This window comes from Citrus clementina, unplaced genomic scaffold, assembly GCF_000493195.1.
Source record: "Citrus clementina cultivar Clemenules unplaced genomic scaffold, Citrus_clementina_v1.0 scaffold_9, whole genome shotgun sequence".
Classification (NCBI taxonomy): Eukaryota; Viridiplantae; Streptophyta; class Magnoliopsida; order Sapindales; family Rutaceae; genus Citrus; species Citrus x clementina.
This window is the reverse complement of record NW_006261964.1, coordinates 16,836,440-16,856,749: the sequence shown is the minus strand read 5'-3', so window position 1 is coordinate 16,856,749 and position 20,310 is coordinate 16,836,440. Positions and strand designations below refer to the sequence as shown.

The 20,310-nt window shown below is 33.6% G+C and overlaps 1 protein-coding gene across 1 annotated transcript; it reads left to right on the top strand.

The window, feature by feature from the left end:
- The first annotated feature begins 10,295 nt into the window (after positions 1–10,295).
- LOC18031679 (myb-like protein X) lies at positions 10,296–19,101 on the top strand. Its single transcript, XM_006420949.2, has 4 exons — positions 10,296–10,596; positions 10,870–11,802; positions 16,516–17,521; positions 17,824–19,101. Exons 2-4 carry the CDS (start codon positions 11,725–11,727, stop codon positions 18,405–18,407), a joined length of 1,668 nt encoding a protein of 555 aa, XP_006421012.2. The 5' UTR covers positions 10,296–10,596; positions 10,870–11,724; the 3' UTR covers positions 18,408–19,101.
- Positions 19,102–20,310: the final 1,209 nt, after the last annotated feature.

The window sequence follows — 20,310 nt, the reverse complement described above, 5'->3', positions numbered from 1 at the left end:
GGAGGATCGGCATGCCTCTATAATTTTTTATCCAGTTGTTGAAAGACTCGGACATGTTATTGGTGACATGGTTACTTTTAGTATGGGCAGGGAAACAATGCTTCGCCTAACAAACCACTGGTATTTGCATCAACCAATCATGTCCAGCGGGACTGATTTCATTCAACTCAGCCATATGTCTCCTAAAATCAGAAACATTTGCACTTCTACACTCTTGCCAGAATGGTTTCTTAAGCAAAACACCAGGAAATTTTTCCTTGAAGTTAGCATAAATGTGTCTACAAAAAATATCTCTTCAAAGTATGAGGAAAGACCTTGTCTAATGCATTTAGTATCCCCTTTTGTCTGTCACTCATAAAACACAAACCTTCCCCATAATTGCAGCCTATTTGTTCATATAATTTCTCCATAAAATACACCCAAGACTCTGTGTTTTCATTTTCTACTACACATATATCCAATGGGTAAATACCATAATTGGCATCCACACTAACTGCAGACAGCAACACTCCCTTATAAGGTCCTTTTAGAAAACAACCATCAATGCCTATGAATTGCCTACAACCCCCAAAGAATCCCCTTCTGCTTGCATCAAAGAACACAAAGAATCTCTTAAAATAAGGATCCACGCTACCCCCTAACGAATCTTCATCTAATGATATAGTGGATCCAGGATTCGAAGCAAGTATGGCATGCATATACCTGAATAGTTTGGTGTAGCTTGCTTTATGGTCTTGTCCCAACAGTTCTAATGCTTTGTTTCTTGCTCGATATAGCCTTTGATTGCAACAAGTTATCCCATATCTTATGAACAGTTCTGATGCAATGACATCAATTGGCAGTTAAGTATTAGCCCTGAACAGATAAAGAAAGGAAATAGATATCCATGTTGATGTTGCTTTGTAATTCTCGGTGTTTCTTACACAAGAATGCTCTGAACAGTATGTCTTGATCTGAAAATGACCTTTATTCCAGTAGTGTTAGCCTATATGGCTATAAATATTGATTTTGATGATAACAAACCACATGTATTTTAAAAGCTTTGATAATGTTTTTAAAGTTTTCAGATTTGGACTTATTTGAAATTATTTAAATATTTTTGGGGTCATTATATAATTTCACAAAGTTTGGGCAAAGTCATAATTTCATAAAGTTTTGGGATTAACGAAGCATTACTTAAAAATTCTGAAATTGAACCTATTTGTAAAGTTTCATAACGTTTTGGGCCATACTATAATTTTTATAAAGTTTTGGGGTCAAACTAAAAATATGGGAAAAATTTCACTGTAGCAGGTTACTGTAGCAAGCGGCTTACCGGATACTGATAAACGGCAGGCCGAATTCGGGCAGTAAGCACCAGAACGAAAACGGCTTACCGAATTCCGAATCCGGCAAGCCGGTTAGGCAAAATTTTGAATTTTGCCTTAACGGTAACATAAATCCGGCTTACCGGATTCCATTAAACGGCAAACCGGATAGCCCAGAATGTGAGTAACGGCTAGTTTTCGAGCTCAAGCTATAAGAACTCAAATCCAACTCATTTTGAAGCTCTCCAACAAGCAAAAACAAAAGGCACACGTGATATCTTGAGTGTTCAAACTTGCAAAATACAAACATTGAATCTTTTCTTGTTCTTCATCATTGTATATCTACTCATTGAGTGAGTTTTATTGTAATCATCATTTGTTCATCTCATTTGTAAGAATTTGAGTGTGTGAGACACTTGAGTGAAGAAATTGAGAGATAATCTCTTTGTTGTAAAGGTTTATTGACACCTCGAAGTCAATTGTAATCGTTGAAGCCTTGGAAAGGTTTGGATAGTGAAATCCTCAAGCTTGGATCGCTTGGAGGCGTGGACGTAGGCGGGGATTGCCGAACCACGTAAAAATTCGTGTGTTTGTTTCTCTTCTCCCTTACTCTTTAATTATTGTGCTATTATTGAACTTATTGTTTTCAATTGTTGTTAAGACATTAGATTGCTTGTTGTGTGGATTTGCTTGGTTAATTTTTAAATTTCCAATTCACCCCCCCTCTTGGGTTGCACACTTATATTTCATTTGGTATCAGAGCAAGGTGCTCTTGTTTAGACTTAACTGTCTAGAGCTAAAGATCAATGGCAACCCAATATGACTCAACATTTAGGGAAGGACAATCCACAATTAGACCACCTTACTTGGATGGAAACGATTACCCATATTGAAAAATTAGGATGAGAATTTACTTGCAAGCCTTAGATTATGAAATTTGGGAAATCGTTAATGATGGTCCTTTCATGCCTTTGACTAAAAATGAAGTCGGAGAAAATATTCCAAAACCTTCACGGGATTGGAATGAATTCGAAAAGAGAAAAACTTCTCTAAATTCCAAGGCCATGAATGCCTTGTTTTGTGCATTAGATAAGAAAGAGTTTCATAGAGTGTCTAGTTGCGAAAGTGCTAATGAGATTTGACACAAACTTGAAGTTGTCTATGAAGGCACAAACCAAGTGAAAGAATCTAAAATAAGTAGATACACTCGACAATACGAATTGTTCCAAATGGAACAAAATGAAAATGTGTACTCTATGTATACTAGATTTACGGACATAGTGAACACTCTAAGAGCCCTAGGGAAAACTTTTTCAAATAGCAAGAAAGTCAAGAAAATCATTAGGTCACTTCCTAAGGAATGGAGACAAAAAATGACTGCCATTGAGGAAGCCAAGGATTTAAATGTATTACCTATTGATGATTTAATTGGCTCTCTTATTTCTTATGAGGAAGACTTGGCAGCCGAAAGAGGCAATGAGGAGAAGAAGAAAAACATTGCTCTCAAAGCCTCAAAACATGAGAGTGATGAGGAAAGCGAGCTGGATGAGGAAGAGATGGATATGCTGGTTAGGAGATTCAGAAAACTTTTTAAGAAATCCGGTGAGTGAAGAAAATTTAGAGACCTCAAGAACCGAAAGGAGAAGAAGGAATTAATCAAATGTTATGAGTGCAAGAAGCTTGGCCATATAAGAACGGAATGTCCTCTTCTCAACAAGCTCAAGAAGAAAGCAATGGTAGCCACATGGGATGATAGCGATGAGGAAACAAGTGATGATGAAGAGCATCAAGAAATGACAAATCTAGATGCTTGTCTTAAAAAGAAAATGGTAGAGCTCAAAAATGAAAATGAATCTCTATGTGCAAAGATTACATGCCTAGAATTAGAAAATAAAACATTGCACGATAGTATTGCATTATTTGAGAATTCTAGCACTTCACATGAGCACTTAGAGACACACATGAATGACTTGAAAAATGAGAATGAAACGCTTAAGAAAAAGAGCAATGAGTTGAATGAGATTGTTTTGAAATTCACAAATGGGCAAAAGATGTTGGATAACATGCTTAATTCACAAAAATGTGTGTTTGATAAAGGAGGACTTGGGTATAAGCCTTACTTGAAACAAAAATATTATAAGAATTATTTTGTTAAGGCTACCTCCACAAGTGATCATAAAATTGTATGTCATTATTGCAATCAAAATGGTCATATGAAGAATAGATGTCCTATTAAAAGAAATGTGTATTATGGAGCAAAATGTATTTGGGTTCCAAAAGGAACCATTGCTAACACTCAAGGACCCAAGAATATTTGGGTACCAAAGTATACAACTTGAATAATTTTTTGTAGGTACCACAAATAAGGAAGGATGGAGAGTCCCTTGATGAAGCTTGTGAGGATGATCACGGTCTAGGCAAAAACAATGAGGCAAGATGGTTTAATTGTTTTGGTAACAATTATTGCCTTATTGATTATGAGTGATGATCTTTTAAGCTTAGTAAGTATTTAATAATTCATTTGGTATCATGTTGAGTGGATCATGATAAATGGATAGTAGCTTGAATTTGTGAAAGTATGCTTGTATGTTTACATGATGGAATTATCATTATGTGTAATATTGAGTGATTTATCATGATGGATTTGTTTGATGTTAATGTTTATGAAGTGTTTAAGCATGATAGTTAAGTGGTGTGTTTGATTTATTAACTTTCGAATGCTTATATGTTTAATTATTACGAAGAACAATTTTCAAAAATTTGACATGAACTTGGGATGATGAAATTTTTGCATTAACATTTCTATTTATGCTATTGAATCTATTAAAATTGTTTGGAAATCAAATGAGTCGTTGAAAATCCTGAGTCTGCACATGCTGAAATGAATCGGTCATAACTTCTTTTAGAGAACTCCAAATCCAGCTCTGTAAAATTTATTGGAAAGCTAACTCAATTATCTTTCCAATGGTATATAGAATGCACATTACTTCTTGCTCAATCAATACAGTTTTTATTCCGAATTTGACATTTCTGCATTTTATCCTGAGTCTACACAGGCTGTAATGAATTGGTCATAACTTCTTCTAGAGAACTCTAAATCAAGCTCTGTAAAATTTATTGGAAAGTTAACTTAATTATCTTTCCAACGGTATATAGCTTGCACATTACTTCTGGCTCAATCAATACAGTTTTTATTTTGAAATTGACCTTTCTGCATGTTCTTAAGTTTTGAATGCTTATATGCTTCATGATTGTATGCTTGTTGGATGCTTATTGTTTCATGACTGTGATGAATGAGTTATATGCATGAATTCTTGTGTCGTTAATTGTGTTATATCATCATTCACTTATAAAATTGACATCATTGTTTGATACGATTTCATATGTTTGGTCCTGTATGCATTTATGTCTCATGCATTAAATGACTTATTGAAAAATTTTAAATCTCAAAATGATTTAAAATTAATCAATTTTTAAGGCCGGAAATAAAATGGTGTGTGTAGTACAAGTATAAGAGCAAGCAAATATTCCCTTTCCATTCATCCGGAAAAACATTTTTTCTTATTGATTTCTCTCGGAACAAATTACGACAAGACTTGTCCCCCGTGGGACAATTTTGTCTCCTTAAAACACAGAAACACATTACGGGCGACATCAGTTCATTGCACATGCGATAGCAATGTCACCCAAAAACTCAGTCTGTATTAATGCGACAAAGCTTGTCGCACGGGAGACAAACTTGTCACCCAAAAACGCAGAAATTGTGTTTCTGCAACGACCGCACACAAACACTGTAAATTCATAAACATATCAACTTAAGCAAACTTTGGCGGGAAAAATAAAAATTGCAGCTAAGACTACTTCTATTTTACACACCCATTTGCATAACAATAACAAATTTTTGGTTTTATAGCCTTATTACACTATGTATGGTGTAAATCACAAACATAAAATAACTAATAATTAAATTTTTTCAACTCATGGCCACATATGGCTAAACTCATTCTCCTTTTAATAAATTTTTCCACTACCAACCCATGAACAAGACAAATGAAACACAACCAACAACCACTTATAAAACTCCAAAAACAAGAAAACCAAAGGTATTTATAAATTTTAGACTTTCATAAAGTAACTAATCTCTTACAAACTCCAATAACAATGGCATCTTCCAGCTGCCGTTGATCGTCACCAGTCATTGGCCTTCTCCGACCACCTATGTTTTTCTTCTTCACGGGTTATGTATGCTCTTGATGTGTATTTCTTTTTGTTCCAGCAGATGAGAGTAGGTGAGTGGAGTGAAAATGGTGAGAGATTGACAGCCATTGCTTTTTTTGTGCTGGGGAAAGAGAAGAGAAAGAGAAATGCACTCTTTTACACAATGGATATTGTGTCTAATCGGTTAATACAATTGTCCAATAGATTTTAAATCATTTTTTTATTGTTATTTGATTTTTTATAATTTCACCTTATCTTTTACATATTTACCCTCGTCAACTAACGGTCAAACCGTATGTATACTAATGGCAGGGGAGGTAAGTGAGAATACAATCAAACTCGTTATCTAAGTGAAATTATATCAAACCTCAGGGGAGGTTTATGAAAATTGCCCTTTTCTTTTAGAATCATATATTTTTAGTCACTATTAACCTTTTTACTCTAATGCATTATTACTTGTGCAGTCCACACATGACACACCCTCAATAATATCTAAATATGCCCAAAAAGTGTTAATTAATTCTTTAATTATCTCTTAATTTTTTAAATTAGTACTTACTATGCGCATATTGGGTAAACTTCATTTTTAAAAATTGATTTGTAATGAGAGGAGAACTCAGGTACTTATAAGTTCACATACACATGCTAAGCGTAATATCTTTGGTAGCAAGATATTGTAGTTTAAAATTACAACTATTGTCAAAAAAAAAAAAAAGAAAGGGAGTGGGAAATCTTATACATATTTAATTCATTAATTCGTTTTGTGTTTTCAAACGACATTGTTTGATTTTTCCGGCAAAGTCACTGACCACAACAACCCCATGCCTGGAAATTTTCTGTTTGCTTTTATATATATTTTAAAAACAATGTAATTAATGAATTAAATTTTGAAATTCAAATGTATATAAGAAATTTTTCAATTATATATTAATATACATTATATATTAAATACAATATATTATATCGATAAATTTTATATTACAAATTAAGTCTTCATATTAATATGAATTATATATTAATATATTTTAAAACAAAATTTTAAATTATATATATGTATAAATAGGGACCGCTTATAATACAGCGATTGTATGGAATTTTTTTAATTCTACACATAACCCGTCACCGGTACTTATTTCGATTGATTAATGTAGCAAATGTTAAAAGATAACTATCATGCAGCTCCCTAATTTTAGGTATATATCAAGATAATCAATTCAAAACTAGTAAACTATCAAAGACCCCCCCAACTAAAAAAATACTTCTTTTTTTTTAATTCATGAAAAATATAGTTGATGTATTTAACTTATGTACTAATGAAAAAAATAATTAAATAAAATTCATTAGACTAATATATTTAAATTAAAATAATTACGTTATGAATTTAATGATATTTTGTTTTAAAAAACGTAACTTATGTACAAATGAGAATAATATTTAAATATAATAAATGAAAATAAATTATATATTAATTAACTATTTTTTATATTATGCTATAAATGTAATGATATTTTGCTTAAAAACAATCAAAACAATGTAATCAACTTTCAATTGCATTACAATCCAAGTATCTAAACATATAATGAAACCGATTTATTTCTAAATATTTGCCCAATATCTGACAATACACATAGAGACTTTAGACTTAAGTCCTACCTACTAAAATGAGGGTAATGTTTATCCAATTATCGAAAAATTATCATTCCAAACATCGTAATCACCCCTCAAATTTTGTTGTTATCTTTAGTGGCTAATATTAATATGTTTTATGTATACCCTCTAGAAAAATAGTCATATGTTAGAAAAATATAAAGCATCTAATATTTGATATTTTTGAATAAAACTCACAAATAATCTCTTATGCAAATTAATTCACACAAACTCATGTGAAATTAGTTACTTTATTTAATCTTTTATGCTATAATAGTTATTCATTAAACATTAATCAAATTCATAATGGTACATATATAAAATGGATAATTACAATTTGAATGCAACTAATATTGAATAATGTTATATTATATTATACTTACGGATATATAATTTAAGCATGACAATTAAATTTCTAAATTCAATCAAATTATTTGAGTAATATTGCACTCATTAGGTGTTTATGTGATTCGTATACTGAATGATGTGCAATTATTACAAAATTTGTTTAATCTCATTTATATCTATATTTTTTTGAAATTAAGTTAATTTACATGACAACTAAAAATAATAAAATTATATAAAAATATAAAAATTATATATCCATTTTCATATTAGGCAATATGTTTGACTAAATTTACTTTTGAAGCTTTCTATCCTAGTGGAGATAAATGGCTGTATGGGCATGGGCATTTCACTCTCTATGATGGATCGAAAATTTTGGCTGTGGTGCTAAAGCTAACTGCCAAGGCTTTTTACAATCTATCGATGCATGAATATTAGTAGAATAACTAATTTGAAGACTCATTTTTTTCTTTTTCCTGAAGCTATAAAAATTAAACTGAAGACAAGAATAAGAATAAATTGGGTTTCATGATGTGTATAGAAAGTGATTTTAATTTAGTTAATTTAATTGAATGTAAATATTTTTTTATGGACGTCTTAGTAATAAAAATATTGAATAATAGCATCGGAGATGGCTGTGGAAGCTCAACACCTATGTGAGCACAAGTGTCATAGAATATAGATTGAATCTAGAAATTAAAGTGGGAGGAGGCAATCCATTTGAAGTTAAGACCTTACACAGAAGTGCGGTTGGTGCATTGCAGTATGCTACAATCACAAGACCAGAGCTCTAGTGCATTCAATGTGAATAAGCATAGCCGATACTTGGAAGATCCAAAGGAGATGCGGAGGCAAGTGTGCAAAAGAATTCTCGGAAACCTAGAAGAAACTTCCAACTATATTTTTTTTCTTTTTGTTTTTTAATTATACACTAGGAAGAAAATTGAAGGTAGAAATACTTACTGATGCTAATTGGGGAGCTGATAAAGGATTATAGACTCTGCATGGTGGGGATACATATCTATTTGGTTGGTGATCTGGTGTCATAGCGTACTAAGAATCAAAAGGCAATCTCTAAGTCAAGCATAGAGGCTGAATATACAAAGCTCTACCCAACACAACAATAGAATTAGTATAAAAACCGTCATTGCTAAAAGATTCAAGTATACAATTGGAATGAAAACTAGTCATATGGCGTCACAATCTAAGTGCCACAGCTCTAGTAGATGATCTAGTAGTATTCTATAGATCGACAAAGCAAATTGAGATAGATGCGCACTTTGTCAGAGAAAAAGATTAGCAAGGCTGAGATGATGCTCAAATATGTCCCAAGGAGAAGGCAAGTTGCTGGTATTATAACCAAGGCACTGCCACAAGTGACATTTGAATCTCGTAGAAACAAATGTAGGAAGACAGCTGAGCTTGAGGGATGAAAGTGAATTAGTGTTTGATGGATGCCTCAATGAGATCAGTGGCAGCATTCTGAGTTTGTGACGAGTAAGATGAAGCTCTCTGGTGACAGTAATAACATGGACTTAGCAAGATCATATATAATGAATAGACAATGGTCATGTAATAGTACTAGAAGTTGATATAGCCGTTAGATTGATTCATTTGTAACCATTAGATTAACATCACAGCCATGTGACGAGTACAATTGTAAACCTGAAAAACAACGCATGTTGGTTGTACATATGCAAGTGAAAAGATATGAAAAATATGCTAATTATATGGCTTCTTAGCCTGGGATAAGGTGTAAACCAAAACGAGCAAACACACGCAAAACCAATAATCGGCGTGTGCATTTTTTGAAACAAAATCAGACACCATGCTCTCTTCTCATGGAAAAAGCCCTCTTTTTTGCAAATTGGGCGCATCAATCGCAAAGCACAACCCACACATGGAATTTTCAATTTCTTCCTGTCGAACTTTTAGGCGAAGTGGCAACACGACACGTGCATGGACAGATGGAGGCCCTGGTGGGATGGGGTGGTGCCACGTGGCTATTCTGTACTTGCTGTGAGATGGCTGGAGAACCTACCCACATGTGCTATGCGCTTTGGCAAATGGCTTCTCAGTTTAAAACTCCTTTTTCCAATACTGCATTTTGAGATTCACGCGCTCAGCGGCGCGTTTTAATAAATTTTGTGAATAATGATTTTTATCATTCTTTTTCTATTGGTTATTGTATGACAAAACGAATTACTCATGTCCATACGTTCAGTCAAAGAACTAATGAAGCTTCATCATGTAATTTTAATTTCTGTTATATTTCAATCATTTTAAACTCCTTAATCCGTGATAAGATAATCATTTTTCCTATAGTTTTATTTTGTTGGATAGCTTATAGTTCTATTATGGCCAAAAAAATATCTTTATTCAATTAAATGTGTTTTTAATTGACATTTTCTTAAAAGATTCATTACTTATTCCTAGTTAGTCAGATAAAACAATAAAAAATTCTTAAGTTGGTCCGCGTCTTCTTCTCTTAGCAGTCGCTTTGAGGGCTACAGTATTTTCAATGGCTATACGTAAATGTATTTTCTTTAATTTTTATATTTGATTTTTATCTACAAACAACTAATAAAATTATAAATTTTTATATAAATTTATTTTATATAAATTAATATTACATGAATAAATTGATTAGATTAAAAACCTCTCAATTTAATTTTATTATTTTATATTTTTATCTGATTAATCAATTTATGTCGTACTAATTTGTAGAAGAGATTCATTTTTTTAATTACCCTTTTACCCTTTCCTCTTATCATTCTCTCTCGCGTCGCGTGCAACTTCCGTAACATAAGCAAAAGCCCACTCAGAAGCTCTCTCTGTTTCGCTCTTGCCCGCTCGCTGTTTCTCTGAAAATCAAAAAACAGAAAAAATACAGACAGCATTCGCAACACTGAAAACGGAAAAAACAATTTTCAGCAACACGCACATAAACAAAACTCACTCACTCTGCTTGTTCGTTAATCGTTCATTCGTTAATAATCATTCCTTCAATTCTTAAAATATCAGAGAGAGAGATCTTGTCCTTCTACAAAAAATTTTCCCCTCTTTTGTAGCGGACAAGGTATTCTCACTTCACCATTTTTTTTTTACCTTCACTTTCTTTTTATTTTTGTTCACTTCAATTTGACCCTTTTTTTGCTATTTATTTTTTCACATTTATGACTTTGAATCCGATACCCATTTTTAGTCTTAGGTAATAAAAGAAAAAGTGTTATTATTCCATTTGTTTTTTTTTAAGCTTCTTAAAGTTTGTATTTTAAAATTATATCACTGGTGTTTTTATTGGCTACTGGATGTTTGCTTAGCAAGTTTCTGTTTTGGTGAATGTTATTAGGGTTTCATTGGATCATAATCAGGAACTTGTCCAATTTGGTAAAATTTTGACTGATTAGGGCTTGGGATAACATAGAATGGGCATGAGCTGTAATCTTTGGAGAGATTGGAGCTGTGGATTTGACTGTTCTGGGATTGGTTCTTTCTAAGTGTTTGAAGTTGCTGTAGGTTAATGGTGATTGTTCATTATTTGGTTTGCTCATGGAAGAGGATTGCATGTATTGAATTGTGTAGACTGTGATCAAGAACTCAGAAACTTTAGCTATTTCTGCCAATTGGGTATCGAGCCTTTTGGCATTTTTTTGTGTGCTGATCTTCACTGGGGGATGCTTTTGTTATTTGGCGTTGGCTACAGGGAGGAGGTGATGGTTCTTTATTGGCTAAGAAGGCAACGGAGAAGATTAGACAGTAGTGGAATGATTTTGTTTCTCAAGAAACCATTTGGATTGACATAGATTGAACAATTTTCTTGACTGAAGAGAAACTTTTGATCTATCATTGGAACTCTGCATTTTCTTGAACTAGTGTAGTGTGGTTTTTAGTATTAGGATTGATTAAGTGGTACTTCGGTGAGCGTTTATGTTTTGAAGTTATTTCCAGTGAAAACTGCTTGACTTGTGTGTACCTTTGATGTAAAGGAGACTAAAGGTTGGTGGCATTTGAAATTTGTAGCTGTTGGTCCAACCGGAGAGCTTATGGAGGATTATTGAAGCTGGAAATAAATGTGGGGACATGGTGCATGGACAGGAGCATAGTTACTGGTTCGTTCCTTTCTTGGAACAGTGCTACTGGAAAGTAATTCAAGCTTTTTCGTTTGTCAAAGATATTTGCTTTCTGTATTCCGGCATTCTGTGCAATGTCGCGTTGCTTTCCATTCCCGCCACCAGGATATGAAAAGAAGGCTAGGACTGACGATCCGGACTTATTGAAAAAGGTTAATCCACTTTTCTCATACTTAATTCACTCAGATTGTATAGTTGGCATCACTAATCAATAAGATCATGGAAAGAATCACATTCCTACCTTTCAGTGGACTAAAATGGCTGCTGTCAGTCTATTCTTTTGCTTCCATTCTGATGGGTTACATTTCATGCATTAAATAATTTTCTGTTGCAGAACATGGTCATCAAAGTACTATATTGATGAAAATGAATGACTTTTTATAATTTATTGAATCAATTGATTTGCTCTGCATGCTGTTTCCTATAGAGAGGGGGGGGGGGAGGGGGGAAGATTTGCTCTGTATGTATAAATGCAATGGTCCTTGAGTGTCCGTGCTTTGAAGAAGGAAGTTGAACTGGAATTTTTAGTGCTGTTAGGGATATAAATGAGTTGAAAGGGCAGAGTAGGATTTTTACCTAGTATAGATTGTCAGGATTTAGGACGTTTTAATTGATTCATTGATGACTCTTATTGTTTATCCATCTTTTTAGCTATTCCATCATGGGATCTGTTAATTAATTCTGCATTAGAATTTGAATCTAGGATTACGGATGTTTCTCCATAAATTGCCGAGGGAAATATTGAAGAAATCTTTTGTGCATGACAAGATACTTCGTTGTCTTGTTTCTTTCTATATGTAAAGTAATTCATTACATTTCCATGTATAAACCTGGCATATTTTTCGCTATAGATTTACAGTATCTTCTTATTACATACTGAATTAAGGTCTCTGTGGTTTGTGAGAGCCCGTGAAAATCTGTTTGACAAATTGATTTAAAGAAAGGCCATAAGTTAACTCTAGCACTGGCAAAATTCAATCTCTCTTTCTTTAAGCTATGTAAGACCCTTACGTATTCATCTGTAACCTTTTCATTTATATTGGTATGTTAATTGATTCACCTTCACAAACAATGAATCATCGTCAATGCTAGTTCTCCCACCATCTTAGTTTTGAAAAGTAGAGGACCTTCTTTTCATTTGCTGTAGACTAAAATATTCTGCCTACTAGGTCATGTGTTGAATTGTGTTAATTTCTCAATTATGTGTCTGGCGATTTCTGGAATCAACTGAAGACATCACCTTTTTCTGCTTCATTAAGCAAAACTTGCTGCTATTGGTAAATGTTTATGGATTTCCTTCAATAATAATTAGCTACTGATACAAGCACATACAGGGAAATAGATTAAGAAAAACGGACTCCTATGTTATTTATTTCTGGATATTGATAGAAAATTATGCATCTAGAAACTTGGAATGGTTACCTTTTCCTTTGTAGAAAAATATTACTGTAACCTTTTTCCTGCTATAATTGTGTTCGCCCTTGTTTTGGCCTTGCTGTGGTGGTTAATTTTTATTTGGAGCCTCTGACAAACATTTTTTGTTTTATTTCTGTGGTTTTTTGTGGACAGCTTGCCCATTCCCATAAAATCCATTTTTTAAATATTAATTTTCATACAGTTTCATATAACAAATGTTTAATTAAAATAGAAAATAATGAAACTTTTAAATTTAGATGGGGGATATTAGCTTTGAAAACTATACACCTTACTTGGTATACAAGCACTTTTGACCCCAATAGGCTAAGCTTCTTCACATAGCTTTTAATTGATTATTTTCAATCAATATAGCTTGTATACATACTAGTGAATGCATTTGTGGATTACAAAGGTATGTGACTTGTCAAATATTAGAAAACCCTAGGGTGCTCAAAATTTTAGAAATACCAGCTTATGGTATGAGCAGCTTATGATAATCTTAGAGATTGCCATGCCAAGGTTGTAGGTGGTAGTTTCCAGTTTAGTATTTCGTCAAGGGAGTTCTATGTATCAAAATGCAAAAGGAGGAAGAGGAAAAGCAATATCTACATAGGTCCTAGAAGTTAGTTCATTGTATCACATATTGATTGTCAGTTAGATGGCAATGGTAGTTGAAAATATTGGTATATGTGCCTATTTAGAATAAATTTGGTGATGGCTGTAACTGTCTTGTCAATTTCATGCTACGTTGGACTATTTATGGTTATAAAAAATTGTGTTGGTGCAGTTTTACTCTTGGTTTCTTAAATCTTGCTGTTATGTTTTAATATTAATTTGGCATTAGTAGACATATTCTCTCCTTCAAATAGAACTTTCGTTTTAGTTGGTTGGATTCATGTCTCAGGTCACAGTCTTGAAGTTTGTGACAAATCTTTAGATACTTTTTGTTAGTTGGAGTTTGTGCTGCTATTACAGTCTATTCCTTGTGCAACATTCTCCTTTTCATTTTGACTTTTGAACTAAATGAAAAACATATGAAAATAGTTCCTTCGGTTTCCCATTGAAGCACTTTATTTTGAAAATTCTTTTTCTTTAGATCTTCATAGTTCTTGGGATTCAAGCAATCTCTTTTTATACTTTTTTGTGGCTTGGAGTATCTGGAAATTGCAAATTTTATTAAAAAGAATATTTGAAAGTTATACTAGTTTTTATGCATTATTGGAAAACTGTTTTGTATGGTTCCTGTTGTGTCAGACAGGATATGATGAATGTCGCTTGTCTTTTAGTAAACTTTTTTTATGTTTAAGAAGAAATAAGTACATTAAAGAGGAAAGATAATATTTACAATGATGAACTGGGTCTCCTTGTGTTAATAAAGAAGAGAGGGAAAGGGAAGGGAAAAGATCTATAGAAAACCATTCAGCAACCACCTCAAAGAGACCATCTTTTTCTAGTTTTTCTTATCCAAAAAGAATCTATAACGAATTAACTCTAAACCCCCTCCCAGTTAAGGTGTATGAAGTAAAAAGAACAATCTTTAAGATCTTTCGTCGCTGATACCCGAAGAGATGTTTGTGTGCCAGGAACTGGTTTATCAGAAATTTTCTGACATGATGAAGTATAATAATGATTGAGTTTTAAAACAAATTTTCATCATGTTATTTTATTTTTCTTTTCTTTTCTTTTCTTTCTTTTCCCTTTTTTTCCTATGGATATAGTGTTAGGTTCCTTCTTCTCTTGGTTAAAGCTTACGTTTGGCATCAGTATCTTGTCTTTCTATGTATTTAGTTTGATAAAATTAGTCTAGTGGTAAAATTCTGAGCATTCATTAAAACTGTGAAAATTAAATAAAATAATGAATATAAAATGGTCAGAATTCTAACTTGACTGTGACTGTAACTGACTTTCAACTTGGCCACCTTCGGGCCGACGACCAATTATTGTGGTCGACTTTTGACTAATAGTGAATGTATGGAATGTGAGGCTTGGAACAAGACTGGAAATGACATGTATACCTTTATGGTTCAGTACTTATATATTGACAGATGAATATGTAAAATTCTTTTTTATATTTATATTTTATTTTTTAGTTTTTATTTTTTATTTTTATGAGCAAATAATATTGAGGGATGAATTGTGTTGATCTGACTCACATGATTAATTTGGTATTGGACTGTTAAGAGTATTGTAACTGGCAGATAGGAATGTTGAAATAATTTGCACCAATGTAACAAGTTATAAGCATAGAATTGTAGGTACTTATCCGTTTAGTCTTTTCAGAATTAGATTAATATATTCAGTAAACTTTACTTTCTTGAGCCTTGCCTCTTCTTGAATTCAGAATGAAAACTCTTCTTAGTTATGGATACAGCTGTCAAATTTTTCCATATTGTGAAGCATCAGATTTGCATTCCAAGTATATGTTTACTTGATAAGATCCCATTGTTAGGAAATATTTCTGACACTAGGTGTGCCCTGAGATGGTGTAAGCTTGTTTCGAGATTGGATCTCAATTGGAGGAAAAGCGATGTTTTTGGTGTTGGCATGTTAATTATTTGTTTTATTTCATGGACTCCTGCAGTAGTTACGCAGCTTGTCTCTGATTGTATTAGGTAGTCAGTACTATGGCTGATATGTGACACCTCACCAATTTTTTTATGCTTAGTTTGACCAATGGATTGGAAGATGGTAGCAGGAACTCTCTATACAAAGGCAATATTACTGCCTATATGGGTGTCATATTTAAACGTTAGTTGTCTTGTTTGTTTCTTATTGTAGTGTGAAGTGAAAAATCATTTGGTGGATGCCAATGGAGATTCAGCTTACAAATGCGGAATGGGGTTTCTGGCCCGTTCCGTGGTTTCTTGTAAATCTGAATCTCCGAATTAAACTGTTTATAACTTCATTGAAGTGCTAGGAATAGTTTGAATAATGCTATCATAATTTTCTGGGGTTATTGCTTTGTGGGGTTTTTAGAAGAAAGGAATAGTTCGGCATTTGTCTGGAAGAGCAGGGGATGATTAAAATTTGTTGTCATGTTGAGCTTCCCTGGCCTTAACTTTATGGAGTTGGAGTTCTCATTTATATTTTATTCTTTCTATGCTTGTGCTACTTCCTGATGTTCGCTGCAGAAATTTCGCAAGACACCACTTCCTCGCTCACTCTTAAAATCATTTGAAATGCTTTATCTACTGCTGATAGCTCATTCTGTAGTTTGAATACTGTTGCAGATGAAGTAATTAGTCGGTCTCCTATTCTGCATGCTACAAAGCTTTAAAACTATTTTAACCTCAGCTCAGTGAGGAACTAGCTTGCTTACCTTAATTTTTCTTGCGAGAAACTGAAGAGTATCTTTTGACGTTTAATAGATTTTATCTTAGTTCCATAAACACTACTGGATTATCTTTTGGGGTGAATGAATGTACTTAACCTTTTTTCATGATTTTCAGGAGAAGCAGAGAGAGAAGAAGCATAGGAAGGAGAAGAAGGACAAGGAGAAGAGAGAAAGTAAAGAGAAAAAGGATAAAGATGGAAGTGATGAAAAACACAGGGAAAAGAAAGACAAAAAGGAAAAACACAGGGAGAAAAAGAAGGATAAGGACAGGGATAAAGATAAAGAAAAAAATACTGGATCAGATGAGAAGAGACTTCCTGGGAAATCTGAGGGTCATGATGCAGAGAAAACCCCAAATCAGAAAAAATTGCCTGGAAAATCAGAAAGTCACAATGGAGGGAAATTTGTTCCAAAGGAGAAGGATAAAGATAGAAACAGTAACTCTGGTGAGAAGAAAGTTCCCATGCAATTTTCAGGTTATAGCAGAGAGTACAATCAGAACAGTTATCTGGCTGGAAATGCCAAGGATTCTAAAATTGTGCAGGAATTTGGAAGGAGGGTTGGAGATGAACACAGAGGAATTGAGAGTCACATGGTTGATAAATTTGCTGGTACAGATCGAAGAAGGGATGAGGGAATGGTCAAATCGGTGGCCAGGTCCACTGGCAGTTTGGATGAAGGGAAGGAAAAGAAGAGGGATGAGAGAAGTGTTGGAGATGAAGCGAGATTTAGTGGAAATGATATGTTTCGGAAACTTACTGTACAATCAAAAGTTCAGGGAATGCCCAGACCTCTGGAGAAAGATTCTGAGAGCAGAAGTGAAGGTAAACAAAGGACCAAACAGACGGAAGGAGATGATAAGCATGGGGATAAAAGCAAATACAACAATAAGGAGAAAAATGAACAAGGGAAGGATGAAGAGAAGAAAAAAGCGAAAGCTAAGTTGAAAGGTGATCATAAAAACATAGAAAAGGATAAATTAAAACAGATCAACAAGGATGACCACATAGCTACTCATAATACGAAGGCATTACAACTCCCCAAAGATGGCAATAAGAATGCTATTAGTGAGGGAAATCTCAGGAAAAGGAAGGAGTTAGAGACAAATGGATATTGTCATGGTGAGTTCCTTTATAAAATGAACTATCTGCAGCTTCCCTCTTTACTATTTCGTTGTGCCACAACCACACATACACTTCCACACACAGCCACAAAAAAGAAGAAAAATGCTTTAAATAGGAAGGATTTGATTGTTCGAATAACACACTGACACCATATTTTTTTCATGATCTTGGAAATCTTTGCTTGAAATTGGAAGAAATTGAGCTGCATTTTTCTAATGCAATTATTTATCAATTTTGTGATGTTCCTCTAACTGGTCATTCTTGTTAACCAAGTCTCTGCTTAACTACATTTGTCACAGCTAATGACATAAAGCCCAGTAAGCTGCAGAAACGAACTGCATCTTCACATTCTATTACTGTGGGCAATAAGTTGGCAGAACCAGCTTCCATGTCTGATTCATTGACGGAGATTAATAAGTTGCCAAGACCTACTTCATCTTCTCATTCATTACCTGGAAATGGAAGGATTTTGGATCCTTTCCAAACTGCTGCCCCCTTTGCTTCAGATAAAGGTGGGGTAGCTCATAATTTCAAGGCAGATAAGAAAGAGCGTAAGCTGAATGGTGTAATTGTATCTCAGCCATTGTCTGTTAACACAGCTAGGCCTCAGGTTACAGGTGTACAAACTGATCAAATTGCTGAGGTACCTGTTAAACCACCCCATCCGGATACCAAATATCTAAGTCAGGTTCTTTCGGTTCCCAAAATGGAAGATTGTTCCAATTTTGATGACCAGGAATGGCTATTTCAGAGCAGTGATTCTCACTCTCAGACTCCCAAGTTGGGATATTCAGGGAATGACGAGATGCCACAAGTTTGGGCAGAAGCAATGAGGATTGAGTTGGCTGATGTTTGTGCTCTTCCTTATGTTATTCCCTATTAATTGGTTTACATGAGAGCAGCCCAGATCATCCTCTATATGGTTCGCAGAATCCTTGATAAGGACTGCACTATGATAAAGTGCGGCAGCAGTAGCACCATGTAGTGAAATTATTCAGGATTATTGTTGCATTCTTATCACTATGCTGCTGTGAATGATTGCCCCCCCTTGAAACTTCATTCAAATGATGTCAGGTTCCTCTGCATGCTCAAATGCATCATTACGAAGAGCTGTCGGAGAATTGATTGATACTTTTGCTGGTATTGGACCATGAATTCGTTCCAAATGGAGAATTTGGTGAGGCAGCCAGCTGAGATTGTTGGGAAATGAAGATGTGAAAGCCCAGGTAAGTCCTTTTTAATTGCTTAAAAGCTGAGTAGTTCGGCTCCAATTGAGCTCGCATTAATTGAGAATGTGAGAGAAAGTAGCCGTGGTCTTTGCAACTCCACTGCAATTTTGATTTGTAACATAATAACTGTTATTTACCCAAAAAAAAAATTAAAAAAAATTGTAAGATAAGAGGTAAAAGGGGAAATTGGTTGCATTCGTTGGTTAATCCCCCTTGTAATTGTGTTGTTTATAAGTTGGATAGTTGAAATAATACAAGTTTTAACTTTTAATCACGATTTGTCAATGCCTAGGGAACCAGTGATATAACACTTAATAGCAACGTGATGATTCCTGATTAATTGATTATGGCCAGCATCAGAATTTAACTTGGAATGAGATGCAACAGGAATCCACTTGTATTCCTGAGTTTTAGAAGGAGATGGTAATTTAACTTTTAAGCTATAGTTATTATGAAAAAAAATTATATAATTATAAAATAAAAATTAATAGTGTCTAGTAATTATAATTCTTAAATAATAATTTTAATAAAATTAGTAAAGATATAATATGTTTTTTATCGCACACGTTTAAAATTAAATCAATTTAATTTTCAACTTATAACATATAGTATTTATAAAATATTATAGTATTTATCAAATATTATAGTGTTATTACTTTTAAGCTACGATTATCTAAGCGTTGTATTTCAAATTTCCAAATTTCAAATGAGGCCAAAAAACCAAGGCATAAAATCTTGTATTCTTGGCAAATGCCACGCGCCAAACAGGTAGGATTGTTTCTTGTCTTTATGAGAAACAAGTTGGATGGAGTAGGGGCATGATAAGAAAGTTGGTAATGAGCTAATATGCCTATGAATTAAAACTAAATTAATTATAGCGTTACCTTTTTATAAGAGGTACACAAAAAGTAAGCGATTGAAGCATCAATTTGTTTTGTTTTTTTTTTTTAAATCCCCACTTCAACAATCACCAAAACCACCCCCGCACAAACAACAAGCTCGAGGACATAGCTCATCTTTCTCTCTTAAAAAATCCTGTAATTTTTCTTTTTAATTTTCGAAACAATGTAGAAATGATGAATTGCCTTCAGAGTTAGCCTGAACCAATTGTTAGAGTCCAATCTTTTTACGAAAGTGGCGATCAACCGAATCCCGGGAAGATGCATCAAGCCAGCAATTCAAAGGCCAATCAAGTGAAACATGATGATCATCATTTTGATGATGTTTCTCAAGTCAATATTTCACTGATTTGACTTGTCGTGAATGGAATTTTTTTTTAAACTCCTTCACAAGATTTGAAGATGAGTCACCACTCAAACTATATATATATATATGTATATATATATATATGAAAATTACTCGGTTTAGTCCCTCAAGGCTAGATATTAGGAATATTGTTTAAGCTATCTTTGCACACGTTATTAGATAATTTGCGTTGTGCTCGAGTTTGCAAGTTAAAATCCTGAATATACCACGCGATGTGATTATTACTCATGTCCATTAATACTAATTCTGAATTTATTAATCCGTAACATTGAATTGTCTTTCCAATAAGAA